The sequence below is a fragment of the Elephas maximus genome, chromosome 8 (genome assembly GCF_024166365.1).
Source record: "Elephas maximus indicus isolate mEleMax1 chromosome 8, mEleMax1 primary haplotype, whole genome shotgun sequence".
Classification (NCBI taxonomy): domain Eukaryota; kingdom Metazoa; phylum Chordata; class Mammalia; order Proboscidea; family Elephantidae; genus Elephas; species Elephas maximus.
This window is the reverse complement of record NC_064826.1, coordinates 65,445,001-65,461,355: the sequence shown is the minus strand read 5'-3', so window position 1 is coordinate 65,461,355 and position 16,355 is coordinate 65,445,001. Positions and strand designations below refer to the sequence as shown.

The 16,355-nt window shown below is 40.0% G+C and overlaps 1 protein-coding gene across 1 annotated transcript in view; it reads right to left on the bottom strand.

Annotated features, from left to right (window-relative positions):
• Nucleotides 1-4,230: 4,230 nt before the first annotated feature.
• ASB4 (ankyrin repeat and SOCS box containing 4) overlaps nt 4,231-16,355 on the bottom strand; it is a 70,052-nt gene continuing 57,927 nt past the window's right edge. The window contains exons 4-5 of the mRNA XM_049894291.1: nt 5,849-5,962; nt 4,231-4,419 (exon numbers count right to left, since the gene is read on the bottom strand). Of these exons, the coding sequence (XP_049750248.1) occupies nt 4,231-4,419; nt 5,849-5,962 (303 nt within the window). The remainder of the gene's footprint in view (nt 4,420-5,848; nt 5,963-16,355) is intronic.

The following is a 16,355-nucleotide window of genomic DNA, read 5'->3' as shown; positions in this document are numbered from 1 at the left end:
AGGTGCCTGCTTATCTGCTTCTGATCAGTAAGCACGAACACCTCCGCCCAAAAAAAAAAGAAAGAAAGAAAAGCTACAACATTTGTCATCTTAAGCAAACCAACATTTCAGAAAAGAAAGGATTTCTAAGGACATTTTAAGGAACTTCTGCAAAACCAGCCTAAAATTGCCCAGACTTCCCAGATTGCCTTTGTTCCCCTCTGACTCCCCGATGCTGCCACATTTCTTTGGAACACATGGTTTAGGTATAGGCTGTGTGCTCCCCTATCTGTGAAAATCTCTAGTATTGTTTTTAACTTTGTTTCAATTCTCAAAAATTCTTTTACAATGGATCTGCTTATATGCCTAGAGAAAATGGCAATGAATTTCTTCCAGATACCAGCTATGGTGTTTGCATTTCAAAGAAAATGAGTGAATAATAGTTTTTTTTTTTTAAGTTTTGAAGGTGTGCCAGCTTAGAACTGGTGAGTTCTTTACCAGCAATCAGATGAGTAATAAATATATGAGGCTTAGCTGTTTTTGCCAACCTTGATAACCCACTGGAAACAGTTTGTTACTTTTCTTATCCTTTAGATTACCTTTATATTACTGTGTTCTCTATCACAAGCCACTGGGTTCAGAACGGAAGGACAAAGATCTTCCTCACACGCACTTTAAAGAAGAGAGAAGTTTTTTTCAGGCCATTAGATACGTGTTTACCGGAGGTACTCCCCAAAGGTAACAAGGCATCATGAGGGTATAATATCTTCTGTTGCTATTGCCCAGGGTTGAGTGGAAAGTGAGAATAAAGGGAAAATAGAAACCCAGGAATACCAAGATGGTGATAGGCGGAAGTGAATGATTTAATACAATTTCTTTAGTATTGTTAAAACACCCTTGTTCCTATAGCAATAGCCTGTGTTTTGTGTTTCAGCCATATTTACCCTTTAATTTTCTTTGAAAACATACCCACTCCTCGTTTATTGGCATGGTTAGGTTCCAAAGACAAGGTCATTATGTGTGAATTGGCATTATGCACAAATGAAGGATGACCACATCAGATCCCAAAATGGAGCATGACCACATCATTACACAACTGCCAAATTACATCATTACATAACTGCCAAAACACTGAAAATCGTGGCCCAGCCAAGATGACACAATCTTAATCAGCACAGACAGCATTACTCTGACCTTGCACCTTGGCATTCATTACTGCCAGACATACATCATTAATACCCAAAATAGTCAGATATTAGGTTTGTTTTTTTTACTATTGTTGCAAATGCAAAATATCAGACAGCAAGATAGTCAATAAATGAGGAGTAGGTGTGAAGCCATCAACTAACAGATTCTTGCCAAGCAGACTAGAGAACTGAAGTCAGCCAGACGCAGAGTTGGAAAACCGGAAAGGTTTATTTGCAGTTTGCAAACTGGGAGACAAGCAGGGTCTTGTGACCTAAGGCTGCCTGCTCCGTGAACCAGAGCAGATTTTTTCCTTTTATAGGGAGTGACATACATATGGACTGGCAGCAAGGGGAGGATCTTCAGTCTTGTGATAGGAAGATGCGTGCACAGTTCGCGAGTGGCATACACCAAATTGTTCATGAACAGGTCTTTGGGTAAGGTCCTAAAATGGTAACTGCTCTCTACTGCCACCCAGAGAAGGTCTTATAGTGGGCGAATTCAGAGTTCGTATGCCTGTACCTCCGCCTCCTGCCAGGAGAAAAGAAGAAACCGGGGGATTCAACCAATCATGGTGAAGTGCTGTAGCAATGCAGGAAAAATGTAGCAAGAGTAGACTTTCTGAAAAACGACTATTACGGGATGGTTAATAACCCTTTCATGACCGCCTGCTTCGGGTGTATTTGTTTATAGGAAAAACTCCTCGTTCTCCTTTCCATTCTAAATTTTGAAGACAGCAGGTCACTGTGTAGAGCTTTTCAGTATAATTGCTGAAAAGTCAACGTTAGGTTAGGTAAACTAATCTTACTGGTTAATAAACAATTCACAGAGATGAAAGGAAACAGAAGAGCTTTATTTACGCCCTCTAAATAAAAGTTCAAAGATAAGGAAAAGCAACTTTAAATTCATGAATAAACAATTCAAAACAGTCATGTATTATACACTAGATTGACACAAAATATTTAAGCGGAAGCAAGCAAACTGAGAAAACAGTTTCATTTCCCCATGCAAAGAATATCCTCTTCCTTTGTCCTCAGCATCTGGTTTACTTGTGCCAAATCAGTGCATCTTGAACTTTCCAGAGAAACTGTGGAGGGCAGCTTGCACCTCCCAGTGGTCTAGGACATGTTCTAACACCACTTGCCGGGAGTAAAATTTGTTTTTTTTTTTTAAGAATCCTGTTTTATATGCTCATACAAATTCAGCATCCTGTTCTATAATATAGTTCTTGTTTTAGTACAAAATATTTTCCCCAAAACATTTTAGTAAAACTTATACTCCAGAAAGATTATTGTGTCCATCTGATTCTTCCTTAAAGCCACTCAGGGTAAGAGAGTTTACTCAGAAACACAGTTGTTGCAGCCTAGTGGAATATTTGACATCTTCTCTATTCAAAACTCAAGCACCCGAAGTTAAATAAGATGGAGAAACACACAAATAAAACAAACTTGCCCACAACTGGCAAATGACTTCTGCCTTAACCTCTAAAAGCAATGCCAAGAGGAATGAGTTTACCTGAAAGTGGTTAGCAAGAACAAAAAGGTGAAGCAAGGTTGGCCTCATAAACCATGAGGTCCAGGGGTTAATCTTCTACATTTCTCTTTCCACAAACCCCTAACTAGCAAGCCTGATTAACACACTTATCTTTCCCAATTTCTCAAACTTCTACCATTTTCAGAGTCTTTCTATTTTCTTCCTGTAGCCAGCAAAGTGCTCCTTGCCTTCACTAAATAATATACTCTGAAATGTCAGTCTGTCACATAAAAAGACCAAAGAAATCAACTTAAGTCTTTGTCTTTACAAGCTTTCTTTCACACATTTTCTTAAGCTTACTTGTCACGTAATTAGGGGGGGAGGGGGCACTGAGTGGTCACTGTTTTTCTCAAGAAGTCTGGGGAAGCACTGTGGCTGTTGCTGTTGTTGTTGGGTGCTGTGGAATCGATTCTGACTCACAGTGACCCCATGTGACACAGTAGAACTGTCCCGTAAGGCTTTCTTGGCTGTAATCTTATGGAAGCAGATCGCCAGGTCTTTCTCCCTCAGAACCACTGGGTAGGCTCTAACTGCCAACCTTTCAGTTAGCAGCTGAGTGCTTAACCGTTGCACCACCAGGGCTCCTTGGAGAAGCACTAAACGGAAAGTACTAAAATAAAACAATATCTAGATTTTGGGAGAAATTTAGCATCAACACATTTACCCTAAAAGCAGCAGTAGACCCCTCTACTTGACACAATCCCCTCACCCTTTGTCTTCATGTTTAAAAGAAAAATCACACTTCATCTCAGAAACACAACCTCAAAAGCCAAGCGCTAAGAATGAGTGCTCCTGTACCCTCGCCTCTGTCCTTTCACATCGCAGTTCCCTGCTTGTATGTCTGGATCCTCTGCTAAATGTGAGTTCCTGGAGGGTGGGAGATACATCCGACTCCTCTTTGTGTCTCCAGTCTCTGGCTCAATAAGTGTGTGTTGAAATGTCCATTCTTGGCTCTTCAGTGGACTGGTCTTTCTTTTTAACTTCAAATTCGTCTTAAAGACCTCCTTGCTTTGACTCTATTCATGTGCTTTCGTCACTAAAATAAGTTAATGACAGTGGTTGGGGAGTAAGAGTTTGCATAACTAGCAATTTACCGTAAGTGGAGAAGACAGAGTTTAAGAGACCGGTCACAAAGCTTGCTGTTTTGCAAGCTGAACGGTAATGTAAACTTATTACTGATAAGGTAGAGGATGAGATTGGTTGTAAGAAAACCTGGGTCCCATTTAAAATAAGGTAATATATGAAAATGTTATAAAAATATATCAGGCATCTAGTAAGAGTGCTATAATTATTAGTTAATATTGTTATAGCTGTACCTTCCAGATACTTTCTTGTCTTCGAAAATCCCTTAACTTTATGTCTTGCTTATTTCCCCTCACCATGGTACCCCAGGATTAATGACATAGTGTTTGTAAAGTGTTTTGAAATCCCTGAAGTGTTATAATCAACCTAAGTACCATTTTATTTATGCAAACTGTGTCTACCCAGTGAGTCCACTTAAATATCTAGGATTGGGAATTTGTCTCATAAGGCTTAATAAATGATTCCCTCTGGCTCTAAAAGCAAGTACTTTTTCAATGACAATGGAAGGGAAAGCAAAGGAATTGCTCTGTGGCATCTGCTGTGCAACGTTCTTCGAATGGCACATCTTGATAAATGCATAAGAGTCCTTGGAGAGTTACTGCAGACCATGAAGAGAGAGTGGTAGAAATCCCAGTATCTCTGAAAAGGTAAGCAAGACATGTTGCTGTTAGAAAGGTCCCACAGTTTACATCAAGAAAAATCAATAAGGATGCATTTAGTCCCTACTTTATGCATAGTGGCAGCTTTCTAGGGTGTCTGGTGATGAGACAAAATTAAACATGAAATTGAGACTGGGGAGGTGAAGAGGTGGAATGGAAGAAGAGAAAGGGAAGTAATACTTTATACTACAATTCAGAAACCAGGAAGTGAGACAAAATATATTTATGTGAATGGCCTAGACTGGTTCAAAACCAAAAGAGCAATTTCATTTTATTTTTTAACTATTTTTATTGTTGTTGAAAATATACACAGCAAAACAGACACCAGCTCAACAATTTCTACATGTACAGTTCAGTGACTGATTACTTTCTTCGAGCGGTACAACCATTCTCATCCTTCTTTTCCGAATTGTTCCTCCCCCATTAACAAAAACTCACTGCTCCCAAGCTTCCCATCTAACTTTTCAAGTTCAAAATAGCAATTTTAAATTAATCTAAGTATTATTGTATAACCCGTATGTGCCTGGTGTGGCCCAGACATTCACATATTTAGTCCTCAAAATTGAAAATTAACGAAAGTCAGGCAGGGTAAGTAACTTTTTAGGGTGAGATAGGTAATACGTAGCAGAATAAAACTGCACCTAAGACAACAGCCTCCAACCCCAGTGAGCTTAGCACTCTATGTTGGCTACCTCTCCACGTGTTGGAGGCAACCCTTCATTTCTAAAACCAAGTACGGGAGGCTTGGGGGAAGCACTGCTTTACAAGGGTAGCAAAGCCTACATGTGGACTATGGACTCAACTTAGCCAGTGGTTTTCTGTATGACCCATAAAAAACAAACCAAACCTGTTGCCATTGCGTTAATTCTGACTCATGGCAACCCCACATGTTAGGGAGTAGAACTGTTCCATAGGGTTTGCTTGGCTATAATCTTAATGGAAGCAGATTGCCAGACCTATCTTTTGTGGTGCCACTAGGTGGGTTCAAACTGCCAACTTTTAGGTTAGTAGTCGAGTGAAAACCATTTGCACCACCCAGGGTTTTAAATACTCTAATTCCTACCTAATAATGGCTTTGAGATATTTTAAAAGTAAATGAAACTAAACACTTAAATCTTCTGGTAAAAATGCTATATGGTTAATCTCAAATATTATTATTTAATTCACCTAAATTGATAAGAAGAAGATAAAACTTCCACCTTTACACCATTCTTCAACTCTCCCATAAATGGAGAAATGCCCAAGACATTCCCAAATGCTACATATTAGAAGCACACCTATTTACTCTCACATTGCATCTGAATAGGTCTTAAAAGCATTCTCAAAACAATTTTTTAGTTAGGATTGTCTGCACTTCTAATACAGTCTGAAAGTGCTTCATAGTGCAATCATAAGTAAACCATATTTACCTCTAAGTCATCATCGGGGATGGCTCTTTTCCACTTTACATTCCACTTGATGTGTTCATAGGCATTGACTACAACTTCAATTGCTCTGGGACAAGAATGGCAAGCTTGTATCACCTGCAAAGGAAGCACAGCATTTCATTTGTTCAATTCACACACATATGATTCATTCATTCTGTTCACAGAGACATCAAGGATTCATGGATCTGCTAGGCTCCCTGAAGCCCCGAAATGCCTTTGAGAAGCCTTATGCCTTTAAGTATTCAGACACACTGCCAACATTCCTGCCTTCAGGTCTGTATGATGCCAAAAGTCAAAGGAAAACAAGACAAAGAATGAAAGACACCAGATGAGGACAGCATTCAAAGCAAAGTTCTCACCAGAACCTTGAAGACTGTAGAGATGGAGATTAAAAAGCACTGGATTTGTTTAGAAGGCCACTTTACCCAGGAGTTGGGTAGATTGAAACAGGTAAAACCAGATTGTGGGGATAAATAGAGGATGGGTGAGCAATTGTAACCAGGCTGACCTATGATCTTCCATATAAGATACCTACAAAAGATTAAATGACAAAATAGGATCACCACCCATTGTACCTTCTTGTCACAGCATGCAGGGTTTAACACCCTTGTTTTTCCCTCCTCAGTTTATAACCCACCAGCAAATGAACAATTGGAGATCAGAATATCAGCTTTATCACTGATAAAACTGATTATATAAAATACATTTAGTTATGTGGCCACATAGAGCTTCCTAACACTTCACCCCAAAATTAAACTTACACCCCAAACTGCAGGCCTCTCCCTGACAGAGCTTGTTGCTGTAAACTCAACACACATAATTCTTAGTGTCCTCTAGGCTCAATAATGAAGTAGGTAAACTCAGTTCCTCCTCCTAATTTACCAATCTGACAAGAGGAGTGAGTGAGATAAGAGGACAGTTGCGGGGGGAGGGGGCAGGGAAGGGAGGAAGGGAGGTACCTTAGCAGCATTTTACTTATGGAAACGTGAGACAAAGGAAATGGCAGGGTTCTTCTAACATAGCACATCAAAATCACCTTCAACAGCCCAGACCCAGTGAAAATAAAGAATAACAAGATATGGTGAGGTAAAGCAGGGTCATTATAGTAGGTACTGCAGAAACAAAATTTTTTTAAAGAATTTTCTGGAACACAGCCTGCATTAGCCCCAGCAAACAAGCCAGACAGAGAGCTTCCACTAAAAATGCAGCAGCTAAAGATTACCTGGTTGCCACTGGGTGAATTCTAACTCATAGCAACCCTATAGGAAAGAGTAGAGTTGCCACATAGGGTTTCCAAGGAACTGCTGGTGGATTCAAACTGCCTACCTTTCCATTAGCAAGCATTGTAGCTGAATACTTACAACCTAGAAAACCCTATGGGGGCAGTTCTATTCTGTCATATAGGGTAGTTATGAGTCAGAATCAACTCCACACCACACAATGACAATTACTACTGAGACAGAGGTTTGACTCAGTGGTGTGCTAGAAAATGTTCAACAATCAACTCTCCAGAAAAAAAAAAAAAAAAAAATTCACACACATATATGACTGGAATGAGAAATTTGGAAACAAAGAAGGATAGTTTGAAAATATGGCCTTGGTGATAGAAATGATGCCAGAGATCACATGATAGAATTTTGCAAGACCAAAGACTTCTTCATTGCAAATACCTTTCTTCACCAACATAAGCGGCAACTATACATGTGGACCTTGCCAGATGGCATACACGGGAATCAAATCGACTACATCTGTGGAAAGAGAAGATGGAAAAGCTTAATATCATCAGTCAGAACAAAGCCAGGGCCAACTGCAGAACTGACCATCAATTGCTCATATGCAAGTTCAAGTTGAAACTGAATAAAATTAGAACAAGTCCACAAGAGCCAAAGTGCAACATTAAGTATATCCCATCTGAATTTAGAGAACATCTCAAGAATAGATTTGACTTGTTGAACACAAATAACCAAAGACCAGACATGTTGTGGAATGACATCAAGGACATCATACATGAAGAAAGCAAGAGGTCATTAAAAAGACAAGAAAGAACAAAAGGCCAAAATGGATGTCAGAAGAGACTCTGAGACTTGCTCTTGAACGTCAAGTAGCTAAAGTGAAAGGAAGAAATGATGAAGTAAAAGAGCTGAACAGAAGATTTCAAAGGGTGGACCAAGAAAACAAAGTATTATAATGACATGTGCAAAGACCTAGAGACAGAAAACCAAAAGGGAAGAACATGCTTGGCATTTCTCAAGCTGAAAGAACTGAAGAAAAAATTCAAGGCTCGAGTTGCAATATTGAAGGATTCTACAGGTAAAATATTAAATGATGCAGGCAGCATCAAAGGGAGATGGAAGGAATACACAGAGTCATTATACCAAAAAGAATTGGTCGATGTTCAACCATTTCAGGAGGTAGCATATGATCAGGAACTGATCCTATACTGAAGGAACAAGTCCAAGCTGACTGAAGGCACTGGCGAATAACAAGGCTCCAGAAATTGATGGAAAACCAATTGAGATGTTTCAACAAAAGAATGCAGTGCTGGAAGTGCTCATTCATTTATGCCAAGAAATTTGGAAGACAGCTATCTGGCCAACCAACAGGAAGAGATACATGTTTATGCCTATTCCCAAGAAAGGTGATCCAACCAAATGTGGAAATTATAGAACAATATCATTAATTTCACACGCAAGTAAAATTTTGCTGAAGATCATTCAAAAGTAGCTACAGCAGTATATCAACAGGGAACTGCCAGAAAATCAAGCCAGATTCAGAAGAGGTCGTGGAACCAGGAATATCATTGCTGATGTCAGATGGATCCTGGCTGAAAGCAGAGAATATCAGAAAGATGTTTACCTGTGTTTTATTGATTATGCAAAGGCAACTGACTGTGTGGACCATAACAAATTATGGATAACATTGTGGAGAATGGGAATTCCAGAGCACTTAATTGTGCTCCTGAGGAATCTGTACAGGGATCAAGAGGCAGTCATTCGAACAGAACAAGGGGATACTGCGTGGTTTAAAGTCAGGATAGGTGTGAGTCAGGGTTGTATCGTTTCACCATACCTATTCAAACTGTATGCTGAGCAAATAATTCAAGAAGCTGGACTATATGAAGAAGAACGGGGCATCAGGATTGGAGGAAGGCTCATTAGCAACCTGTGTTATGCAGATGACACAACCTTTTTTCCTGAAAGTGAAGCGGACTTGAAGCATTTACTGATGAAGGTTAAAGACCACAGCCTTCAGTACGGATTACACCTCAACATTAAGAAAACAAAAATCCTCACAACTGGACCAATAAGCAGCATCATGATAAATGGAGAAAAGATTGAAGTTGTCAAGGATTTCATTTTACCTGGATCCACAATCAACACTCATGGAAGCAGCAGTCAGGAAATCAAAAGACGCACTGCCAATCTGCTGCAGAAGACCTTTTTTTAAAGTGTCGAAAAGCGAAGATACCACCTTGAAGACTAAAGTGCACCTGACCCAAGCCATAGTGTTTTCCATTGCCTCCTATGAATGCTAAAGCTGGACAACGAATAAGTAAGACCAAAGAAGAGTTGATTCCTTTGAATTGTGGTGTTGGAGAAGAATATTGAATATACCATGGACTGCCAAAAGAACGAACAAGTCTGTCTTGGAAGAAGTGCGACCAGATTGCTGCTTGGAAGCAAGGATGGTGACGAGTCTACATCTCACATACTTTGAACATGTTGCCAGCAGGAATCAATCCCTGAAGAAGGAAATCATGCTTGGTAAAGTAGAGGATCAGCAAAAAAAAAAAGAAGATTCTCAAGGAGATGGATTGACACAGTGGCTGCAACAATGAGCTTAAGCATAACAATGATTGTGAGGATGGCGCAAGACCGGGCAGTGTTTTGTTCTGTTGTATATAGGGTCGCTATCAGTTAAAATTGACTCGATGGCATCTAACAACACGAATAAGTTTATTATAAATGTTACTGATATGAAGGATGTACAACTTACAGTTTACAAACAATAATAAAACATACCATACTCTTTGCTTTAAATTTTATATAGCCAACTGGTTCTCACAGAATGTTTTCATTGACTTTTGCCAACTCTTGTATTCATAACTAATCTATGGTTGCAACTGAAGAATGCATGTAGTTCCTACATGAACGTCAGACAATATTTCCATTATGTCAAAAGAATAAGATAAAGTGAAACAATGAAGATGTGTGTTGGAACTTCATTCATGAATAACGTGAATGACTTTTTTTGTTGAATCAGATAACAGTTTTTGAATATTAGAAGAACATTTCATTGATTTTTTGTGCTATTCATAATGTAACAGTTACAGACCCAATACAATGACACACTTTTAAATTTAATCTGCATTACAGACATTTTATCCACTAATTTCTTAAGTCTAGACATCAACAAAACAATACATCAAACTCTGATTGGTAGGATTTGCTGATCTTCGTGCTGTAGCACCCCCACCAGCTTATATTTTAAGCTACCAGTGTGAGGTCATTGAATGTAGACTTGGGAAGAGACATGCAGTCTTTATATATCACCGTATAGCATTTTTACCATAAAGATATAATTGATGTAAATAGCCTCAAGAACATAGATAAAATGTAGAGTAAAATAATTACAAAGCAATGTGTTTTGAATATCACCTTAGTTTTTAATATAATTTATTTGTTACAAGCCTGTATGATTTACTTTTTAATAATGGCTGCATTGAACAGCCAGGTGGCAAAATTCCTGATAATTTAATGAATGGTTTCTCATGAGCTGGTGTGAGCCAATGCCAGCACATCAATGCTTTGAATTGTCCTTATATTTAAGCAGCATGGTCACAAGTCACTGCAGACTAACTGTGCATATTAAAGTTCTAAATCTGTGGAGACGTCAGAATCATCCTGCCCAGTGGCTGGGTCAAAATTGTTTAATGGAAGGATCTAGTCACATGCATCCTCTGGGCACAGTGCACAAAGTTGTGCTGCTGACTGTGACTTTTACATCCAAGGCTAAACAAACAAAGAGCAATCTTATGTCATTCATCCATAAGAGGTAAACAGGTGGGATGGAGCCAAACACCCACTGATATGGGACCTCTGAAGAGTCAGCATTTCTGAGTCTGCAGAAAATGTACCTCGAAGAACATTTATTAGGAAACACAGCTGTCAGACTGGGTAGCTAATTTTCCAGTACCTTGGTCTTGGAAAATTGAGGCAAATGGGGCTGATCGCTTCTCTGTAGTTGGGATGAGGATGGCAAATATGTATGCCAAAGAGACAGACAAAATCTGAAGCTGATTAAATGCTTTGAACACTAATCATAAACCACCTTCATATATCATAGGCTGTTAGAGTCACAGGGACCCTAGAGATTATCCAGTCTCCCTACTTTAGAGATGAGGAAATGGAAGCCCAGAGAGGCACGCAGTAAGAGGCAGCACTGGAATTTAATCTTAGGTGTTCTTAAACTTGAGTTTAGTGCTCTTTCAAATATGTACTGATGAGTTTATTTTAAGTTTTAGAAAATAATTTTTTTTTTTACTTTTTAAAAAAATGTATTTTGTTGTTGAGAATATACACAGCAAACATACACCAATAACATTTCTACATGTACAATTCAGTGACATTGATTACATTCTTCAAGTTGTGTAAGCATTCTCACCCTCCTTTTCTGAATTGTTCCTCCCCCATTAACAGTAGATTCACTGCCCCCCAAGGTTCCTATCTAATCTTTTGAGTTGCTGTTGTCACCTTGATCCCATATAGACAGTTCTTTTTAAAAAAGCACAATGCTTAAGGCAGACATTCTTTACTAGTTAAGCTAAACTATTGTTTGGTTTTAACAAGCCTTCAGGGAGTATTTTCAGTTTAAGATTTAGAGATTAACTCTGGACAATAACTTCAGGAATTCATTCAGCCTCAATGGCTCCAGAAAGTCTGGATTCCAGGAGAGTTTGAAATTCTGTTCTGCTTTTCCCTCCTTTAATCAGGATTCTTCTACAGAATCTTTGATCAAAATGTTCAGTAATGGTAGCTGGGCACCATCTAGTTCTTCTGGTCTCATGGCAAAACGGGCAGTTGTTTATGGAAGCAATTAGCCACACATTCCATTTCCTCCTCCTATTCCTGACTTTCTTTCTCTGTTGCTCCAGGAGAATAAAATCCAATTGTTGTACCTTGGATGGCCACTTACAAGCTTTTAAGACTCCAGGTACTACACAATGAGCTATGAAGTAGAACAGAAGCACTAACACGTTATTAGGCAATGAACTTGAAATGACTGGTTTTAGAATACAAATCCCATTGCCCAGACATTTAAAATGAGAAAAGTTCTTTTGCACAATTATCTCAGGCTGGGTTTTGTTGAAATGTCAAAAGAATTCTCCTTTAAATACAAAGTTTTGCTAATAATTAATATGAAAATAGCATCCATGTTTTAAAGACTTTAAGACATCCTTTCTGGAAAGGTGTTACATGGTGAAAAGTAGGTAGATGATTAGTTGAGGAGTCCAAAATAAAGATTTAAATGTAAGAATAACCAGTACAGGGGTGATAACTGAAATTAGTCCAAGATCTGTATCAAGAATACACTTATTCTGGAATTATTAAAAAAAAAAAAAGTCATGAAGATGCCTTATAATCTAGCATCAGAAGTTCTCTAACTTTAGGGAGCACAATGAAAACCACCATCAGCACAAAGCTGATCTCTATGAGGTGGAGGTCAGACGTACCTCCACTCTCCAACTTTTTCACCATTTCTGACACAAGCCATCCTCCCCATGACACTTTCTACTTCTCTGCTGGGTTTGATAATTCATTGCAATGGCCACACAGAACTCACAGACCATACTTGAGATTATGCAGTTTATTAGGGAAGAAACAGGCTATAACTTGGGATCAGGATCAACTTGAAAGTAACAGAATACAACTCAGGAGACGGGTTACAGTTCTTCAATCAGGACACCTTCCACCCAAGACAGCCTTCAACTTCTTCTCGGTCATGCCTCAGGTAGGCGGTTCTTCTCTCGGCCATGCCACTGGCCCTGCTCTCAGTCATGCCCACTGCTGGGCCTTCTTTCAGCTGTGTCTGCTGCCAGGCCTTCTCTTGGCTGTGCCCTGCCTGGGCAAGTGTAATAACTTTTTAGCTCCACTGACAAATGCTCAGAGGCACCCCACTCTGCCAGCAAACCTCCTGCCCAAAGGTACTCAGCTCTCTCTCACTCCGTGGGTTGACAAGCCCACTGCAGCTGCCTCATGCAAGTCTCCTGGCTCTTGCTGCTCATCTTGCTGCAGCGGTTTCTCTGCCTCTGGCCTCTGCTGTGGTTCCTGCCATTTCTTGCCATCTCATTCCATCTTCAGTGTCACAGCTCTCTCTTGCCTGGGTCTAGGAGGTTCTCAGCACAGGGAACCTAGGTCCAGAGAACACACTCTACTCCAAGCTTTTCTTGATGGTGGTGAGGTCTCCCTGAACCTGTGTGCTATTAGCCCTTATGTAAGCCTACTTCTTGTCAACTTCAACTCATGGTTCTCCCACCAGGATCATGAAACTGACCGATCCCCTTGGTAGGCCACAGTCATTCAATTTGCATAAATAATCAACCAATTCCTGCAATGTCACTTAATCCTATGAGGTGGTTTTACATACCTTATTTGCATAGTATACTGAGACCAATCCCATGCACGATTGTAGTCCAGCAAATATTTTTTTTTGCACAATTATGAAGCTAAGGTTAGAAAGGCCACATATAAGAGAAACCCACTGTACAGCAGGTCTGAAAGCCAGCAGTGAAGCTCTACACATGGTTAAGGCGTTTACTTAGAAAACTGACCTCCAGGCTCTGCATTGATTCCCAGGCCAAACTCACTCTTCATGGAATCCCAGCTGGTTATTCTTGGGTTTAAAGAAGCAAACTGCAACATCCACATATCTGACATAGGTGTTTTGTCCATAAGTATTCCTTCCCTCTCCCTCCTTGCCAACACTGAGAACATAGAGAAATGGAGATGGAAAGTACATGGCTAAAAGTACTCTCCTCTCACAACATTTCCCAGCTAGAGTTGCCAAATTTATCAAATAAAAATACAAGATGCCCTAAAAATACAGGATGCCCACTTAAATTTAAATTTTGGATAGACAGCAAATAATTTTTAGTATAAGTATGTCCCAAATATTACATGGGACATACTTATACAAAAAGTTATTCATTGTCTATCTGAAATTCAAATTAATTGGGCATTCTGTACTTTATCTGGCAACCCAATTCAGAAACAGTTCAAATGAAGTTATGGATAAAGGAACATCATTCACGTTTTAACAGCCTAATCCTACATATTTGGTGCTTCAATTTGCACCTTGCATACTCCCTTACATAGCAGGGAGATAACTTCTCACCTTTTCTTAGGGTAAAAAAATAGATGGTTCCAAATTCTAAACCTCTGCTGTCTTTAGATGCACAAAGTTCAAAGCTCCCACTGCTGTCATTAGTTTTTGATGAAACTCTGACTACTTAGTTTTCTGCTGACAGAAGACTTGGTTCACACAGCATAAAAGGCCCGTTTTTAGCCTACCAGTCTCTGTGATGGTTAAGGTCGAGTGTCAACTTGGCTGGGCCATGATTCTCAGTGGTTTGGCAGTTATGATGTAATTGGGCAGTTATGTAATGATGTAATCAACTCCATGATGAGATATGCTATGAGCAGCCAATCAGTTGAGAGTTTCCTTGGGGGTGTGGCCTGCCTCCAATATATAAATGGATGTTCCAGCAAGGCTCTCGCTCTGAATCCTCCAGGTCTTGGGACTCGGACTAGCAGCTTACCTGCAAATCTTAGGATTTGTTTGCCTCTGCAGCACGTAAGCCAGCAGCCTACCATCTGACTTGCCAATCTTGGGTTCGTCAGCCCCTGCAGCTACAGGAGTCAGAAGCCTCCAGCCACACGCCTGACCCAAGGACTTGGAACTTGCCAACTTCTACAACCACCTGAGCTATTTCCTTGAGATCAATCTCTCTCTATATATATATACATATTTATACCTGTACATACACACTCTCACACACACACACACACATTATCTATCTATCTATCTGTCTGTCTGTCTGTCTGTCTGTCTGTCTGTCTGTCTATCTACATGCTTCACCGGTTTTGCTTCTCTAGAGAACCCAGCCTAAGACATTTGGTATGGAGAGTGGCTCTAGAGAAACAAAACTGTAAGAATGAGTTTTCTAAATTGGTTGCCAAGTTTGGTTAGTCAAAAAGATATTGATGATTCTACTTCCAGTGTAAAGAGGGCATTGCTAATCCGTGGCTTGAGGTGGCAATAAACCAAAACCAAACCAAACCCATTGCCATCATGTCGACTCCAACTCATAGTGACCCTATATGGTAGAGTAGAACTGCCTTATGGAGTTTCCAAGGGGCACCTGGTGAATTTGAACTGCTGATCTTTTGGTTAGCAGCTGTAGCACTTAACCACTATGCCACCAGGGTTTCCTTGAGGTGGCAATAGAAATACATAAAATATCACCATCAGTAGATCCAGTATTGGTGAAAGGCAAGGCTCTGGCTGATCACATGTTTGATACTTTTCTACAATTTTGTCAGAATGACAAGTATAAGGAAGCTGACTGGTGCTACTTTCACTAGACAAAGTGGTGAAAGAAAGAAATGAACTCAGGGTTTCAGAGTCACAGCTCAAGCACTGCCTAAACGACCTCAAGTTTCCTGTAGTAACAGAGCTGATATTGACAAAAACCAAATTCAGAGCCTTATCATAAAAGTGGCTAAATTACAACGCCAATTGAATTCCCGACACCAAATGGCATCTGAAGTTAAAGTGAGGGCATTATTGGGAAGAAATGGGATCCTGAACTTTAGGATGAGGAAATCAAACAAAAACAAAACAAACCCACTGCCGTCAAGTCAATTCTGACTTATAGCAACCCTATGAGACAGAGTAGAACTGCCCCACAGGGTTTCCAAGGAGTGCCTGGTGGATTCAAACTGCTGACCTTTTGGGTAACAGCCATAGCTCTTAACCACTACACCACCAGGGTTTGGGCAGATTATCAGGAAGCTGGGGACACTGAGCCCCTAATTTCCATCGAATCACTCCTGCCAACAGAACAAGACTCCCACTCCCATCTGAAGAGATTACTCCATCTTTGTCTGCTAAACCACCCTCCCCTGGTAAAACCATTAGCCCTTCCACACCTATTTGATGAGATTAACCCAGCTGTGTCTAAACAGCCTTTGTCTGAGTCATCCCCTGGGGAGGCATCTAAGTCATTGCCTAGGAAATTGTCAAAAGCAAATGCCTTACAAGACATTGCTGAATGTTCTCAGAACACACCCTTACCACCCATTTTCACTTCTAGGCCTACAACTAGACTTAAGCCCCAAGGAGTCCAGTCCCAAAAGATGAAGTGCAAAGTGTGACCCAGGAGGAGGTTCACTACACTCCAAAAAAACTGCTTGATTTTCCTAATATG